Raw genomic sequence first — 15,573 nt, forward strand, 5'->3', positions numbered from 1 at the left:
AAAGACACCACAAAATAATTCTGTTCTCCACTAACCCTTACTTTTACAGTTGCAGGTAAGATTGACACAGCACCTAAATATTTGTTGTTGTTTATATATTACAGTTGCAGCTAAGATTGAAACAACCCCTGATAAAGACATCAAACTGACAGCTGGTGAAACTCTAAATCTCCAGTGTGGCTTTAGTGGTACCCCTGATCCACAAGCCATCTGGTACAGAGATAATGAAGTGATACAAACAACAGACAAGATTCACATCAAAACAACACCCAGCTCCACCCAACTCACCATCAATCATATCCAGCGTGCTGACAGCGGAGATTACAATGTCACTATTAGCAACCCTACTAGTAGTGACGACTGCCATGTCATGGTGGTCATCTGTGGTAAGTCTATGTGTATATTACCTCACCTTTAACCCTTGGTGGAGACTGCTCCTATAGGACTGATTTCTAGGAAACTCAACCGACTGCACACATTTCAAATTTTTTTCAAGCAAAGTGCATTTTTGGGACTTATTTGTTTGAAAATCATACTTTAGGAAATAACATGTCTCAGAGACAGCATGTAACTCTTGGAACGTATTTCTGTACTACAAATCTTCTAACTTTGATATTAGAATTTTGGCCAAAGAAAACAAATATAGAACTACATCAATTAGCATATATTTGATGATAGGAATAGGAAATTATAGGTGTTAAACTATAGTCAGAAATTTCAGATTAATACCCTGGCTAAACACCCAGTATCAATAGTGTGACATCATGTTTTGTAAGGCTTATTAATCTGGAAATTTAGTAGTGACTAAAATGCCTTCTTGTAGATTAAAACAATGTACCAGTCTAGTAATTAGTAGCTGATGACTGCGAAAATATCTAGTGTAAAAAATATCTAGGTTTACAGTATACAGAAGATCCAGACTTAGTGTAGTGTATATATTACACCCAATCCATGAAACTGCCCAATTCATGGAATGGTCAACCTTATACAAATGAAAGTATAGATTACGATCTAAAATGGGCCAAATTAAATTTGGGGGGCAATAATACTTTATTAAAAACACAAGCTACACTGAATTATAATTAAATAAGAATTGTGAAGTATTATAATAAAGTTGTTTGATTCTTATTCTTTTTTGTGTGTGTCCTATAAAAAATGCTCATTTCATGTACTAGGCATATCTTACCACACCCACTTCATAACCTGGGCAACACGATTGGGCGTAACATATATAATAGCTGCAAATAATGAAAATCTCTTATCATACCAGAAATAACTTGATTCCCCCCCCCCCCCCCCCAAAAAAAAATAAATAAATAAATCTGGTGGCGCTAACTCATGGGTAAAAAAGGAACATATTGTGTTAAGATTATGAGAATCTTTTCAGATGTAAACAATAGGTTGTATTTACTGCAAAGAATATTCATTATACTAGTGAAATCAGTTGGGTTTTATCTGATACCTGTATGAATAGCAGGTGTGTGACTACACATTAATTTGTACCTATGGAATGTTTATCCGTGTTAGTTTAGACTGATTGGAGATCTTTCATTTCACTAAGTTTCACTACAATCTTAGTGAATTCAAGCCATTATTAGTTGGAAATCTTTCATTCCAGTTATTTTCACTAAGTCAAATCCAAAGCAAAAGATTCTAATTAGTGACTTTTAATACTGCTTAGCGAAATGAACTGAAATGGTGGATTGTGATGACAAAGCCTTTGGTATTTAAATTTGCTGTTGTGATTTAGCACCGTATGAGCCCGCAGACTGCCATTTCCATGGCTATTGGCTAAACTTACCTGTAGCCCTCAACTAGACATAATTAGTATTAGTATTGACTACCCCAAATAGTATGGTCAGTTGTTCTTGTCATGGTTTCACAGCCTAGGAGATGAAAACGGGTCAATTTGATGGCTGTTATGATAAAATGTCTTAGACAGATGGCAGATTTTACCAAAATTATACTTATGACTGCATTGCCTGTCTACTAGTCTAGTGGCTTTGTTCTGCATCCATAGACTCTTTTGAAATCATGCCCCAGTAGTTTAGGAAGGTCTTTTAGATGGATTGATAGCATGCAGTATGTCCAAAGATTTACTTTAGAAATCCAGTGACATTAATGGGAAAGTTTGCTAAATTATAGCAATGTAGTGTTGTTTCCTTTACATAAATGTTTACTAAATTTATTCAGAACCCTGATGAATGTACCATTAGTAAATCTTTTGTGAAAAAAATATTTTGTGTATTTGGCTTTACTATATATACTACTAACATTATTCTTGAAATACCAAAGACATTTGTCATCACCTAGCAACCATGTTTACACCATTGTTATCATTACAAGGTATTCATATGTGAAGATAGATTTATTCATTTCAAAAAATGTCACCCCCTTCAGTGCCTAGGAACACTGCATTTAATTATTGGTGGTTTTGTTCCCACAGCAGCACTTCTGTAAAAATTCATTTAGGAGCCAAGAAAAAAGATAAAAATTTTGAGGACAAGGTCACTGTGATGGCTAATGTAAAAAGTACACTAGTCCTTGCATCCATCTAGTAAGGTTAAAGGTTAAATGTCATACAGGGTCAAATAAGAATGTCAGTATAAAGTGAGTCTACAAAATCTATAGACAAATAGCAAGGTGGGAGGAGGGCCTTCATACAAAGTATAATATCTTCAAAGTACAAACTAACTTAAATCTTCTTCTCCTTGCTTAAAAAATATAATATGTTTTCTGTCACTTGCACACAAAATCTATACACAAAAATCCAGGACAAAAACAAAACTACTGCTTTAACCTTTGCGAACGGTATTTAATCATCCAGGGTATCTTGAAAACTTTGCATCAAAACAAAGGTCACTTGACTATTAATTCTTAAATAATGGAAAGATATGATATATATTGAAAAAATCTTGCACAACCTCTCATATATTATGAAACTTTTAGGTTTTCAAACAAATTAGTCCCAGAATGCTAATGCTGCATATTTTGACAGGGTGTGTTTGTTATTGGCTAGAAGCCAGAGACATTGTTACTATATAGTATTAGTCTAAATGCTTTGGAATTGTTTCCCATCTTGCAATAGTGAGTAAAGTTTAACCAAAGCGTTTCCTGTGTTTTTCTAGTACACATTGATTTTTGTATTCAGTGTATTCACATTGTGTCAAGCTATGATTTATAGTATAACAGACCTGAAGTATATTTACTTAACTGGTTGCTCAGTTCTTTTTAAGTACCAATTTAGTTTAATAACTTGATGATAGGTTTGAAACACATCAATAAATTTCTTACTAATTCTCGTTTGTTTATGTGTACAGACAAACCAGACCCTCCAAGTAAACCATCAGTCACAGGGACTACCAAGGCAGGCACTGAAATCTGCTGGACAGCGCCCTCAAACAACGGTGGAGCTCCAATCACAAGCTATCTCCTAGAGTGTTTTGACCACCACAAAGATCAGTGGAGCCAGCTCGCTAATATTGACAAGACAAGTTATACTCTCAAGGAATTGTGTACAGATTCCGAGTGTGAATTCCGTGTTTGTGCAGTGAACTGTTTCGGCCAAAGTGATCCCAGTGTGGTATCAGATCCTGTTACTGTTCACTCCTACCTGGGTATGTCACCTAATTAAGAACCAGAACTTGAAACCAATCCACAGCACTTATTATATTGTCACAAATCAACTGGACTTGACCCCCCTCTATATTATACATCTGACTTCATTGTTAATGCACTTGCATATCTGCCATGCTCTTTATAGACATTTATACATGATAAGCAATCATCCAAAAAAAAATTATATATATATCATCTCTGAGATTGAAGACTTTGACTTGACTACCTGATTGCATTTTAATGATACCTTCCTTATCATTGAACTTGACTTGACTTTGCATGCCTAGCATGAACAGTTTAAAGGCTATCTTTGTGCATGCCTTCTTGTATATCGTAAATGTACTTTAGTAGTACTGTAGTCTAGCTCAGTGTATTATGATTAGTTTTTTTTGTTTTGTTTACATCAGCATATTGTTATATTAAAACCTGTAAATGTACTTAGAGTGTCTATAGTTTAGTTCTAATAACCATTAAAAAAAAATAATTTAATATTAATAATAATATATATACTCTGGATAGAAACTTGTTGTTACAGGTTGTGTGTATAACATGTGAAGGTGTTACTTAACATTTTGTTTTGTAGCTTTTTTGAGGTGTCTGGCAAAAAGTCTTTTAAACCCTTTCATTGTCATTTTTGTTGTTTACAAAAATGTTACAATCACCGAAATCTTGTAAGTTCACTCAATATAATTTACATCTGAGGCAATTCAATTTTAAATTTAATTTGTAATAAATATTTTTTTAAACTGTGTATAAAATATATGGCATGGAAAGGGTTGAAAAGAAAGAGAAAAATTTGAGCAAAGGTTATCAAAGAGGATGCAATTTTAATTTTTGATACCTGTGTGCTGTCAAGGCATGCCAGTCTGTATAATTAACACCTCATAGAAAGTATAGAGAGATTTTTGACGTTTTTACAAAAGTACCGACATTAGCAAAGCTGCATTAGGTCATAGGTCGTATCCACTTTTTACAGCCGAATATATAATTTTGTATCAAATTCATAGTTTGCTAGAAAATAAAACACTGCGATTTGCTACTCTATGGAATATTGTGTTATGTGTTTGACTGCCACCCTTCATGTATGTTTGTATCTACTTGTAAACTGAATAGACCATTCCAGTGAAGTGCGCCCTCTATCAGTACTGTAAAACTGGTGAAGACATCTAAGATTATCAAGAAACCCCAAGTTATCAAATTTCTTAATTTCATGTAATTTTCATAAAGTTGCCTCCTGCGTTAAGTAAAAAACAAACCAAAAGTATTGCGCAGTTTCAGTAATCATAATTTTGAATTATTCGCTATGACATATTTGAACTCTAGAGGGCTCAATTTATGTGAAAGGTTTATTTCATATTTGTAAAAAGTATGAAAGCATCCACATTGTATCAAATAGTAGTTTCCCATATGTATATATCTTACTTTGATTGAAGTTTGAAGAAATGAACATGAGAGAAATACATTATGACTATTGTAGCTCTCAATTCTTGTTAACTTCTAGCTGGACAACAGTTTACTAATGGTGAGCCTTTGGAATCTTTGACACTATTAACAAGAGATGATTTGTCACTCAAAGAAAGAATCAGTTCTCATAATAGATATATTGTATCATAGTTGGCACACAGTGATAGACACGTCAAGTATATTGCAATGTATATATTTATCACAACTGATTTTTTAGGTCGGCTGTTTAGTCACCTCTTGTTGGCACCATCAAAATATTATATGTCATATGCCCACCCCTGTTAAAGTATTGTCCAGATAAAAGCAAACAAGAGCTGTGATTAATGTATTTTTGGAAATGGTGAAGAAGCTTTCTCCTCCCCACAGTGCCCCTTCCCCCTCCCTGCACCAATCAAATGTACTCTCTATCCTTTGTACGATACTGTAGTAGGGCAAATCCAAAGAAAGCATGTCTGAGAGGGTGCACACCCTTCTCTCCCTTTCACTTCTATTCTTACTGTTGTACTATAGAAGAATGACTCAATGAATGTAGTTATGAAGGATCACACTCCGTCCTCTCTAACTATAGGATAAATCTAGTAAAAATTGATGAGAGGGTTAGTATCCCCCCTCCCATTCTGATTATAATATTGTTGCACACATCATAGAAGGAGGGACCTAAAGGAGTTATTCAGTTATCATAATGAGAAAGGTTCTGTGGTGTAAAGTTGAGTATCAAAGTTAGAGTGCATAGAATGTGATTTGTAAATATGTGTGACAGTCCAAGATTACAGTCAAAACTAGTCAATGTCCCTGTATAGATACAAGTATTGACACACCCTTTACTTTATCTTTGCAATGTCACAAATGAAAACAACCTAAAATGAATGAAAGAAAACGACAACTATGGGTTTGTTGTGCTTAGACATTGCATACAATCCCGTGCAGTGTTGAATAACCTTTTGTTGTGACCATTGTTACTAAGATGAAAGACCCATTCCTTTTAAATGATGCAAACATTGGTAAAAAGTATTACTAGTACATCAACAATGATATATTGTAGTCAGAGTAAACCCGCCATGGTTTGTCTACCAAATAAATTCCCTGCCCTACCCAACACTGCTTAATTGTGCACTGCATAGAAACTACACAAAATTTCAGAACCAATAATAACACATTAGTCACGTAAAACCAACTATACTAGGACTCCCCTTTCAAAATTGCCCTCAAATTACCCACAATCCACTAGTTCTCATTAAAAATTACAAATAAGCGCTTAAGCACAATCTGCACTTTGGAATGCAGGTCAAAGGTCAAACTTTGCATGCTAATGAGCAAGATGAGATTGCATATGTTTATACTCCAGTTAAGAAGTTTGGTATACAAGCAAACATGTGACACATCCCAAAATTAACAGATTAAAATCTCATAGAATACCCTGAACAAAGTGCAGCGTATCTCCCCAAGTGAGGACAGGTAATACCATCAATATAGACTTGTACATGCCTTCACATAGCTAGGCATCGGATCTATGTCTGGATTTGTTCATATTTGACAACTCAGCGTGGCATAATTAACATTGTTGTATGGTTAGTCAGAGTGGGGGAATACATTGTAGCCTGGAGCAAAGCATAGCATTGCTGATAACAATATAGTAACACAGTCCGGCCAAGACTCAACACACTTAGGGACGTAGGTCATATAGCCTAGAATCTAAGTGTAGTATTATTTGAATGCCAAGAAGGATAGCGCTGAAGTCGATACCCTTAGATTCTATTCTAAGGGTCATATGTATGTATGTAGAGAATTCATTATTAATTTCTGGCAGCTATCATTTTATTAAAAAGTTAGAGTACACAGCCTTATATGGTGATATGGCCCACATACTTATAAGTTATAGCTGACTAGCTTCAAAGTATTGTTCACAAGAACATATCAAGCCTGTATGCTGAGTCAGATAGGCAAGTCTCTGAGCCATGACAGTCCTTGCTTGCAGACTCAGTAAGTTGGGACTCAATATTCTGACAATCACATTCTTTTCCTTCTCCAAGACCATCATTGTGGACTAATATTATACTCAAGGATGGTTTGGTAATACAAAAAACTGCATTATTAGGTATTTACAAATATCCAAAATGCTGTCGCTGGTGTATTCACATAGAAGGACAATGTCAGAATTGAGTTCTATAAACTAGTCAACTATCTGGAGTATTGAAACATCTCTACATGGCTGAGATTCGCAATGCCACAGATAGCACTAGACTGAACTTACTCCGTCTACAAGCAGGAGACCAAGTATGATTGGTGACATGTAAGTGACACTAGGTACCATGATGTGAGTAATGTCAGTGTGATATTTACAGAATGGCATGTATAAATGTGTACAAATACCACACTAGTAGTTGTCAATAAATCACTATTTAGCTATCTTGGGCGTGAAGGATGTTACAGCCAGTTCAACAAATCCGTTACTATTTGCTAATCAAACATGTTGTATAATAGCCTTACTCTGCTAAGTAAAATCAACAAAAACTGAAAAGTTAAACCTTCTGCAAATTAGTTGACTCTAGGGTATAATTAACCTCTTGATGGACTGACTGGTGGACTCCAACAAATTCTAGACTAAACAATTTTTGTTGAGTTTAATTAGTCTAAGGCAGCACTCTCAAAACATGTTTCATTGTTCAATGGTAACGGATTTTTTGCAATGGCTGTATCAGTGCTTGTATGTGTCACAATAACATGTATGAAGTGTGGCAGCCAATCACAGAGTGCAAAGTTAGTGAGCCACCTAGGCCAGCCAGGCTGCTATCAATCTCATGTATTTGCACCCTCTCTGTATTTTGGTTGCAGAGAGTGAAGTGGTTGACACAAGAATGGCTAGTGATACGGAGGGTAAGGACCATTCCTTTCATTGATTTACTGCTATTACCCACACATTATACATGTCAAATTGTTCAAGTGGAACAAGCTGCTATTCAAGTAGATAAGGCTGGACTTAACCCCCTCTAAATGCTATGTATAGAATAGCTAATCACAAATCATTATCTGAACAGTAAATGACAAGGCATTATCTCCACAAGCCTTGAAGGGCTATACACACTTTATTTATTTTGTGAGGCTACAACTATGTAACCCATGACATCTCTTCCACAGAATAATTAGCAACCATTTGATAAGTTTCCCTAATATATACCCCAACACTATTCTAAAAACTTTGTCCTTTAAGTTTAATTTGTATGCTGTGGAATAAAAATAAGAATAGTAAAGTCATTATCTCTACAAGCCTTGAATTACTACACACTTTATTTATTTTCTAAGACTATATGTAACCCATGACATCTTAGTTTGGATGCCAACCTGGTATCGAATCATTTCTGAAACCCTGACTGTAAAGAGAAATGTAAGATTCAATGAAGAACAGCGCTAGACTAATGACATCTCTTTGGAACAATAAGTAAACATTTCAATAGTTTCCAAGTTTATATACAACACTATTATGTCTAAAACTCTGTCCTTTTGTATGCTGTGTGTATAGCCCTGCAGAGACTTGTCAAGTCATTATCTCCACTAGACTTGAAGTGCAATATTTGTATTTATTTTCTAAGTGTAACCTATAGCATTCTCTTGTACATAACAAATTAGCAAACATAGTTTCCCTGGTTTATATATAACAACACTAAATGTCTAAAACTCTGTAGATAATCAAATAAAAAACAAAAGTGTATAGCCCAGAGACTTGTTAAGTCATTATCTCCACAGCCTTGAAGTGTAATATATACTAAAGCTTGTATTTATTTCCAAGACTAAAACTATGTAACCTATGACATCTCTTGTACACAGCAAATTAGTCACCATAGTCTCCCTGGTTTATATAACTACATCACTAAATGTCTAGAACGCTGTCATTTTACATGTTGTGTGTATAGCCCTGCAGAGACTTGTCAAATGATAGCCTTGAAGTGCAATGTATTTATTTTCTAAGAGTATGTAACCCATGACATCTCTTGTACAGAACAAATTAGTAAACATAGTCTCCTCGGTTTATATACTACAACAATAAGTGTCTAAAACGCTGTCATTTTACATGTAGTGAAATAAAAACAAGAGAACAGCCCGGAGACTTGTCAATTCATTATTTTCAAGAGCTTGAAGTGCTATATATATATGATCTACATTATGTATTTATTTTCTTACATTACAACTATGTAACCCATGACATTCTCTCTTGTACAGAACAATTAGCACACATTCCTACTTTTGAATAGCTTCCCTAGTTTACAATACTTACAAAGTACCTCAACATCTGCACCTCCAGTGGTAGAATAAAAATAAACTTCTTTCTATACTACAACAGTCAAAGTGTATCTCAATGTCTAAAACTCTGTCCCTTTGTATGTTTTGCAATTAAAATCAGAGTGTTCATCAAAGAATATGTTTAAAACTACTGTATTTTTTGTTAGTGACACGACGACACTGAAGTCTCTACACTACTAAAGAATGTACCTTGAAGTGTAAAAACTCTAGTGGTAGAAATACCAACAAACTGTTTGTAATATTTATCAGACTTGGCATTAAAAGTAGACTTTTATTTACCTCGGTTAATACAAGTGTTTACAAGATCAAGTTCATTATAATACTCTGTACATAGCCTGAAGTAGGCAAAGGTTATCAAAGTATTAACATGAAACTATGCTATACTATTGGGCATTTCACAACCTTTTATCTTTCCGCCTACGCCATTGGGGATTTATATAGAATTGCACTAATATATATTCAAATAGCGTATATATGTTCACAACCTCAGTCCATCACCATAGGGGATAATGACTAAATCTGATTCCAATGATATATTTTCCCACACAATTATAAAAAAAATTTACATTTTACATTTTTAACTTCAGAATTAATTTGACAAGAGTAAAGAGACTTAAGTTCTGATTGAGGGGGTATTCCTGAAAAAGTCAGTTTTTTATTAACTTCCTTGGACTTCCTTATCTTCCTAAGGTTTTTTTTCAGTAATTTCACTACACTTGCATTCACAATACATAACAGTGAATGAGTGTATCAGAGTCATACATTCAGCTAGCAGTGAACACACAGGTAGTCGGAGACTAGCCGTGGCTTCGAATCTCAACATCTCTCTTAATTTTTTTACCCAGAATTTCAGAAGAGATTCGAAGCCAAAGACACCCTCTAGATGGACAGACACAGGCTATTACAGGCCCAGAGAGAATTAAAAAAAAAAATACTAAAGACTTATTTTACTGATTGAAAAATGATATTCAGTTTCTTTTCATATTTATTTATTTTATACACAAGTTTCTCTTCTTCCATTTTTGACTGAGAATCAGACATGTTTCAAACAAAACTGTTTCTGTTCCTGTTTCTCAAATCAAAAGTGAAAGAAGAGAACTTGTGTATGAATCTTAGTACTTCCATGATGAATATATATTGTATTACTATTTATTTCTTTTCACAGAAGAAGACCCATTCCGATCTCGTCAGGTAGACATCAGACAAGACAAGAAAGTCGGTGACTTGTACACCATCAAAGAACAACTTGGAAAGTAAGTCTTAATAAATACTCTTTCAAAATAGTCATACCCTACATATAACTTATAAGTAGGATTTCAATTACCGTAGTTACAAGAAAACTATTTCTATGGTCCTCATCACATTACTTTAGTTTCCTACTTTCACCAATTATATCGTGTATTTTTGTTCACTAGAATCGTATTGTTATATTATTTTGTGGTTACTTTCACTAACTCACAGTATTTTTTTTCACTATTTGGTAAAACAAACTTTGGTTCAATTTGATATCTAAGTTAAACAGTTACCTGTCCTCAGAATGTAATAATTCATCCATTTATTTGTCTACATACTGAAATGTTTTTAGTGTACAGTACAGTTGATGTAACAAAATATACTTGAAGAGGACAAATGGAGTTTTTGTACTTTAGTCAACTAGTCTGTCTGAGAAAGTTATAGTATACTTGCAAAATGAAAAAACCCTTAACTTTAAATTTATATATATTATTAACAAATTATAAAAACAGTGTAAAATTCCATAATTATTCATTCAGGTTGCTATGGTAAAACAGTGATGCTTATGGAGGTCAAAGAGGGTTGGTCGTTGGGGTCAAATGGGTTAGCTTGCTGGGGTCAAAGGGAGCTTGATAAACTCAGAACAGAGTATATTCTGTCAAATTGGAGGGTTTTGTTTACATCAAAGAGTTGTTTACTCAAGTCAAAGTGGTATTTTTGACCTGATACAGGCTTGTTGAGGACAAAAGGAAGTTTTTCTAAAGGTCAAAAGAGTACTTGTTGACATTAATTTTAATCCACTATGGTATTCATATGGTATCATTTACATAGCAGTACACAGTTAATTAATGATCAACAAGTGGTTGAACCATTAACTATTGATAACAAACATGTCTAATCTAATCTAGTCTTCATTTCCTAGGATTATCTACATTTTAATCCCCTTTAGTCCAAAATACAGTAACCTCCTCACCCTAGCCACCCTCGCCATAAAAAAAACATCCCATGTTCACTAGAGTATAGGTTTGACAAATCTGATCAAAATTCTGTAAAAAAATTCTCTCCATTGCATTGTAATGCCTTTAATACGTACAGCAATAGTTGCTAAATATTAAAGTGTATTTTGTGGAGGAAAGAACTTCAGTTTAGGCTTTTAAAAAAATTATGTGATTGCGATTATACTCAATTTTAGAATAGGTGAAGTAGGTAGATTTTTTATTTAATTTTATTATATTTTTTTCATGTGTGAGTGTCTAGTGCAGGTAGTTATGTTTTCCGTTGTTTTCTAAATGGTGTCTGAGTTATTAGTTTCTTCCCATCAGATGTACAGATTGGAAGAACAGTTTTACATTGTTTTTTTTTAAGTTGATGTCAGTTTCCGCATCCACTATTTCTCGCCAGACTACACAACTTTCGTGATTTTATTATTTTTTACTCGAATATGTTTTAAAAAGTTCAGAGTCAGTAAAAACTAGATGGGGTTGGGTAAATAGAACCAAACATTTTTGTTTAGGCCTTAGCTGATTTATGTATGGATTTGTTCTCTGTGAAATGTATCTATATCTAATGATACTGTAAAACATACATAACAACATAGTCGGCCTGAAGAACTAGGTTAGGTCAGGTTACAGCAACTATGCATATAGAGTTTCAAATTTACTTAATTGGTAAAAGTATCTTCAAATAGACTCAATGGTTCAAGGTTTTAGAATCCTGTAGCCTGAAGCTAGAGTTCCCTTATCACTGGCTGGAACATGTCAATTCCAGGACACTATAGGTTTTCCTATAATATTCTGTCTAAGAAAGCCAATATACCAACTATATAAAAGAATTATTTTGGACATGGAATAGGTTTATTACCCACAGCTTGGAAAATGTATCACTGTACTGTTTACTATATTATAATTGTTTGTATTAATTTATATATTAATATATTTATTATTATATTTAGTCTTTCTTTGAATGTTGTATTGTGGTTTTGTGCCAAGTAAAATATACTGTACTGTACTGTACTGTACTGTACTGTACTGTACTGCATTTTACTCTACTGTACTGTACCAAGCTATTACACAAGAAATATGGTTAATGAATGAACACAATTACGTGACTAATCACATCCTGTTCTTCATCATGTTATACTCAGATTCGGAATGAGGCCCTCTATCAGACATATTAGCTTTCTTGATTGGCTAGGACAGAAAAAAAGTCAGGGCAATGCACTGGCTAGACTGTAGGTTTATAATCAACTCAAGGAATGTATTGAAATATTTAAAGCTGGTGTAAAAGTGGGGAATTGTAAAAATTTATGACACATGAAGTGGGTCATTAGTTGGTTTAAATTTATACATTCCAACATAAACAAGTTTCAAGACTTATATATCATCTAACCATCAATAAAATACACATATTTCCGTTGCTGTATTCTTTTTTTCAACAGAGGGAAATTTGGAACCGTCTACCGATGCATTGAAAATGGCACTAATAAAGTATGGGCTGCCAAGTTTATCAAATGCAAAGCATCTGAGAAGGAAGCAGTCAAGCGGGAAATCAGCATCATGAATAAATTACAACATCCAAAACTGTTACAATGTGCTGACGCTTTTGAAACAACATCAGAAATTGTTATGATACTTGAATTGTAAGTGTTAAAATCATTAAACTTTACAGCTATCATTTAACTGTATTTTTTACAATCTTTTCACACAGGGAACCCATTATGCATTTTTTGTAAAGTGATAAGTACTGCTTCAGTGCTGTTTATGTGTTTCTTAGGCTGGAAAATTACATGGAGGAGTTGCATTATATTGTGTAATAAAGTGTTTATTGATGTTGTCACTAAAGTTTTCAGGGGATCAGAAAAGGGTCTTTGTCACTAAGCTCAACTAATCCGGATCTGGGTTAACAATTGATACCAAGCTATTGACCTTGTGTGAAATTAGAGTATCTATGTATTACATAGATACTATGTTTTGACATTTTACCACATAAATCACATCAAATTCAGGTCTACAAGTTTCACACTTTTTGTCAGTTTTATGATCATATTTGTACCATCATTCCAAATGGGCATGAAAATGCGAAAGTTATACACATTTGGGGATAATATTTACTACATGTTAAAATGCATTCTACATACAAATTGAAGCATTGTACATTTTACCACATTCAAATCTCAATACCACTCCATTGAATATTCACTGTAAAACTTTCCCACATTTTTGTCACTTTTGATTATAAATTTTACTATCATTCCGAGAGGACATAAAAATGCTGACGTTACAGACATTTGAGGGTAATTTTTGCTGATAGGCACTTGCTGTATTCTACATACATACCAAAGCATACTTAATCATTTAATGATCACCTGAGGCTGACACAACTCAAACCTGGTATTTGGACATAATATTGAAATGTTTCAATGACAGAAATATATCAAAATATTGACAACTGTGCTAGCAATACAGAATAGGGAGCTTGCAATCCAGACTGAGGACGCTCAGAGGCAAAGGACTATGAGATATCTGTAGTTATCAGAGTCGTAATACCTAATCTAGAGCTAGCAATAGAATGACCCTCCTACAATGATCAGGGTAACCATGACAACATTATTTTTGGTTACAAACTACTAACAATATTGTTTACAATATTGATTGATTGATATTTATTATATTTCCCATGATGCAACATTCAACATGGCAGGTTTGGAAGTTCCTTATTGGTATAAATTATACACATACCAATGAAAAGTGACAAAACATGATAGTGAAATCAAAAGTTGTTAAATGGAGAATGTGTAAAGATAAAATGTTGTAAATCTAAGAGCAAAGTCTGAGATAAGCTTGTAGGAAATATGTCAAGTTAGCTTGGTATCTAATTGCTTTCTTATCAATAGAGAGAGATATTTATGGACACCATGACATTGTAGGCTAGTATGTAGTAAGTAGAGTTTCTCTCTGAACAAGGTAATAAGGGTGCAAAGGCCACTTGTACTTTCTGAACACCCTTAGAGTCTATGATAAAATGAACATGCAAACCTCACTCATTTAACGTCAAATGATTGATGTAAAGCTAAACTTTGTAGACTGGTAGACTGGTGAACAACAAGTCCATAGGTGTGGATGAAAAGCTTCAGTTTTAGCTTTCACTAACTATAACTTGTGTGCAGTTTTTTTTTTAAATATAAATCTCTATCTTCAAAATTATATGAACATTGACCAAACCTAAAAATTCTCCCTTCCTGGTTTCAAACTACACTAGTTAATGATTACTCTTCCTTCAAGACATGAACATTTAATATGGAGAATTCTGTCAAGAAGTCAAGAGTCAGATTTAGCCAGGAGACAGTCCAGAGGATATTGGTTGCTTTGAAGACCTGTCTCTCTTAGTGTAGTGTAGTGACAAGAGATTCTGCGCCACAGATAGCCTAGACTAGCCAGTAGTAAAATAATGTTGAAGTTCAGACCATGAAGTTCTGTCTTAGGGTATAGTGAGAAGAGATTCCATGCCACAGATAGCCTAGACTAGCCAGTAGTAAAACAATGTTGAAGTTTAGACCGTGAAATTCTGTCTTAGGGTAGTGAGAAGAGATTCTATGCCACAGATAGCCTAGACTAGCCAGTAGTAAAATGATGTTGACTGTGAGTTTTGTCTTACTGTAGTGAGAAGAGATTTGATGCCACAGATAGCCTCTAGACTAGCTAGTAGACAGACTTTAATAATGTTGTAAAGTTTAGACTGATCACAAGCCAACATTCATATTACTATCTATTCAGTCTTAAGTCTTTTTTATCAGTTCAGCTATCTGGTAAATAAAATTTGGATATCTGAGAGATACTTGCAAATTAAATTTTTATCTTAACTCCTGGTTAATGAAAAATAGACAGACAACCATAACTAAGTGTGTCACCAAGTTTACACAGTGTCTGATGTGGTCAATGTCTGTTGTAATGTCCGAGTTGGTTC

General features: G+C 34.1%; 2 protein-coding genes across 2 annotated transcripts in view; both read left to right on the top strand.

Moving 5' to 3' along the window:
- Positions 1-4,662, top strand: part of LOC144450678 (titin-like) — a 450,019-nt gene extending 445,357 nt beyond the window's left edge. The window contains exons 345-346 of the mRNA XM_078141331.1: positions 105-386; positions 3,321-4,662. Coding sequence (XP_077997457.1) covers positions 105-386; positions 3,321-3,634 — 596 coding nt within the window. The 3' untranslated portion in view covers positions 3,635-4,662. The remainder of the gene's footprint in view (positions 1-104; positions 387-3,320) is intronic.
- A 3,257-nt stretch (positions 4,663-7,919) lies between these two features.
- The window catches only part of LOC144450554 (muscle M-line assembly protein unc-89-like), a 144,961-nt gene continuing 137,307 nt past the window's right edge, over positions 7,920-15,573 (top strand). The window contains exons 1-3 of the mRNA XM_078141198.1: positions 7,920-7,956; positions 10,544-10,631; positions 13,049-13,249. Of these exons, the coding sequence (XP_077997324.1) occupies positions 7,938-7,956; positions 10,544-10,631; positions 13,049-13,249 (308 nt within the window). The 5' untranslated portion in view covers positions 7,920-7,937. The remainder of the gene's footprint in view (positions 7,957-10,543; positions 10,632-13,048; positions 13,250-15,573) is intronic.

This window comes from Glandiceps talaboti, chromosome 20, assembly GCF_964340395.1.
Source record: "Glandiceps talaboti chromosome 20, keGlaTala1.1, whole genome shotgun sequence".
Lineage (NCBI taxonomy): Eukaryota > Metazoa > Hemichordata > Enteropneusta > Spengelidae > Glandiceps > Glandiceps talaboti.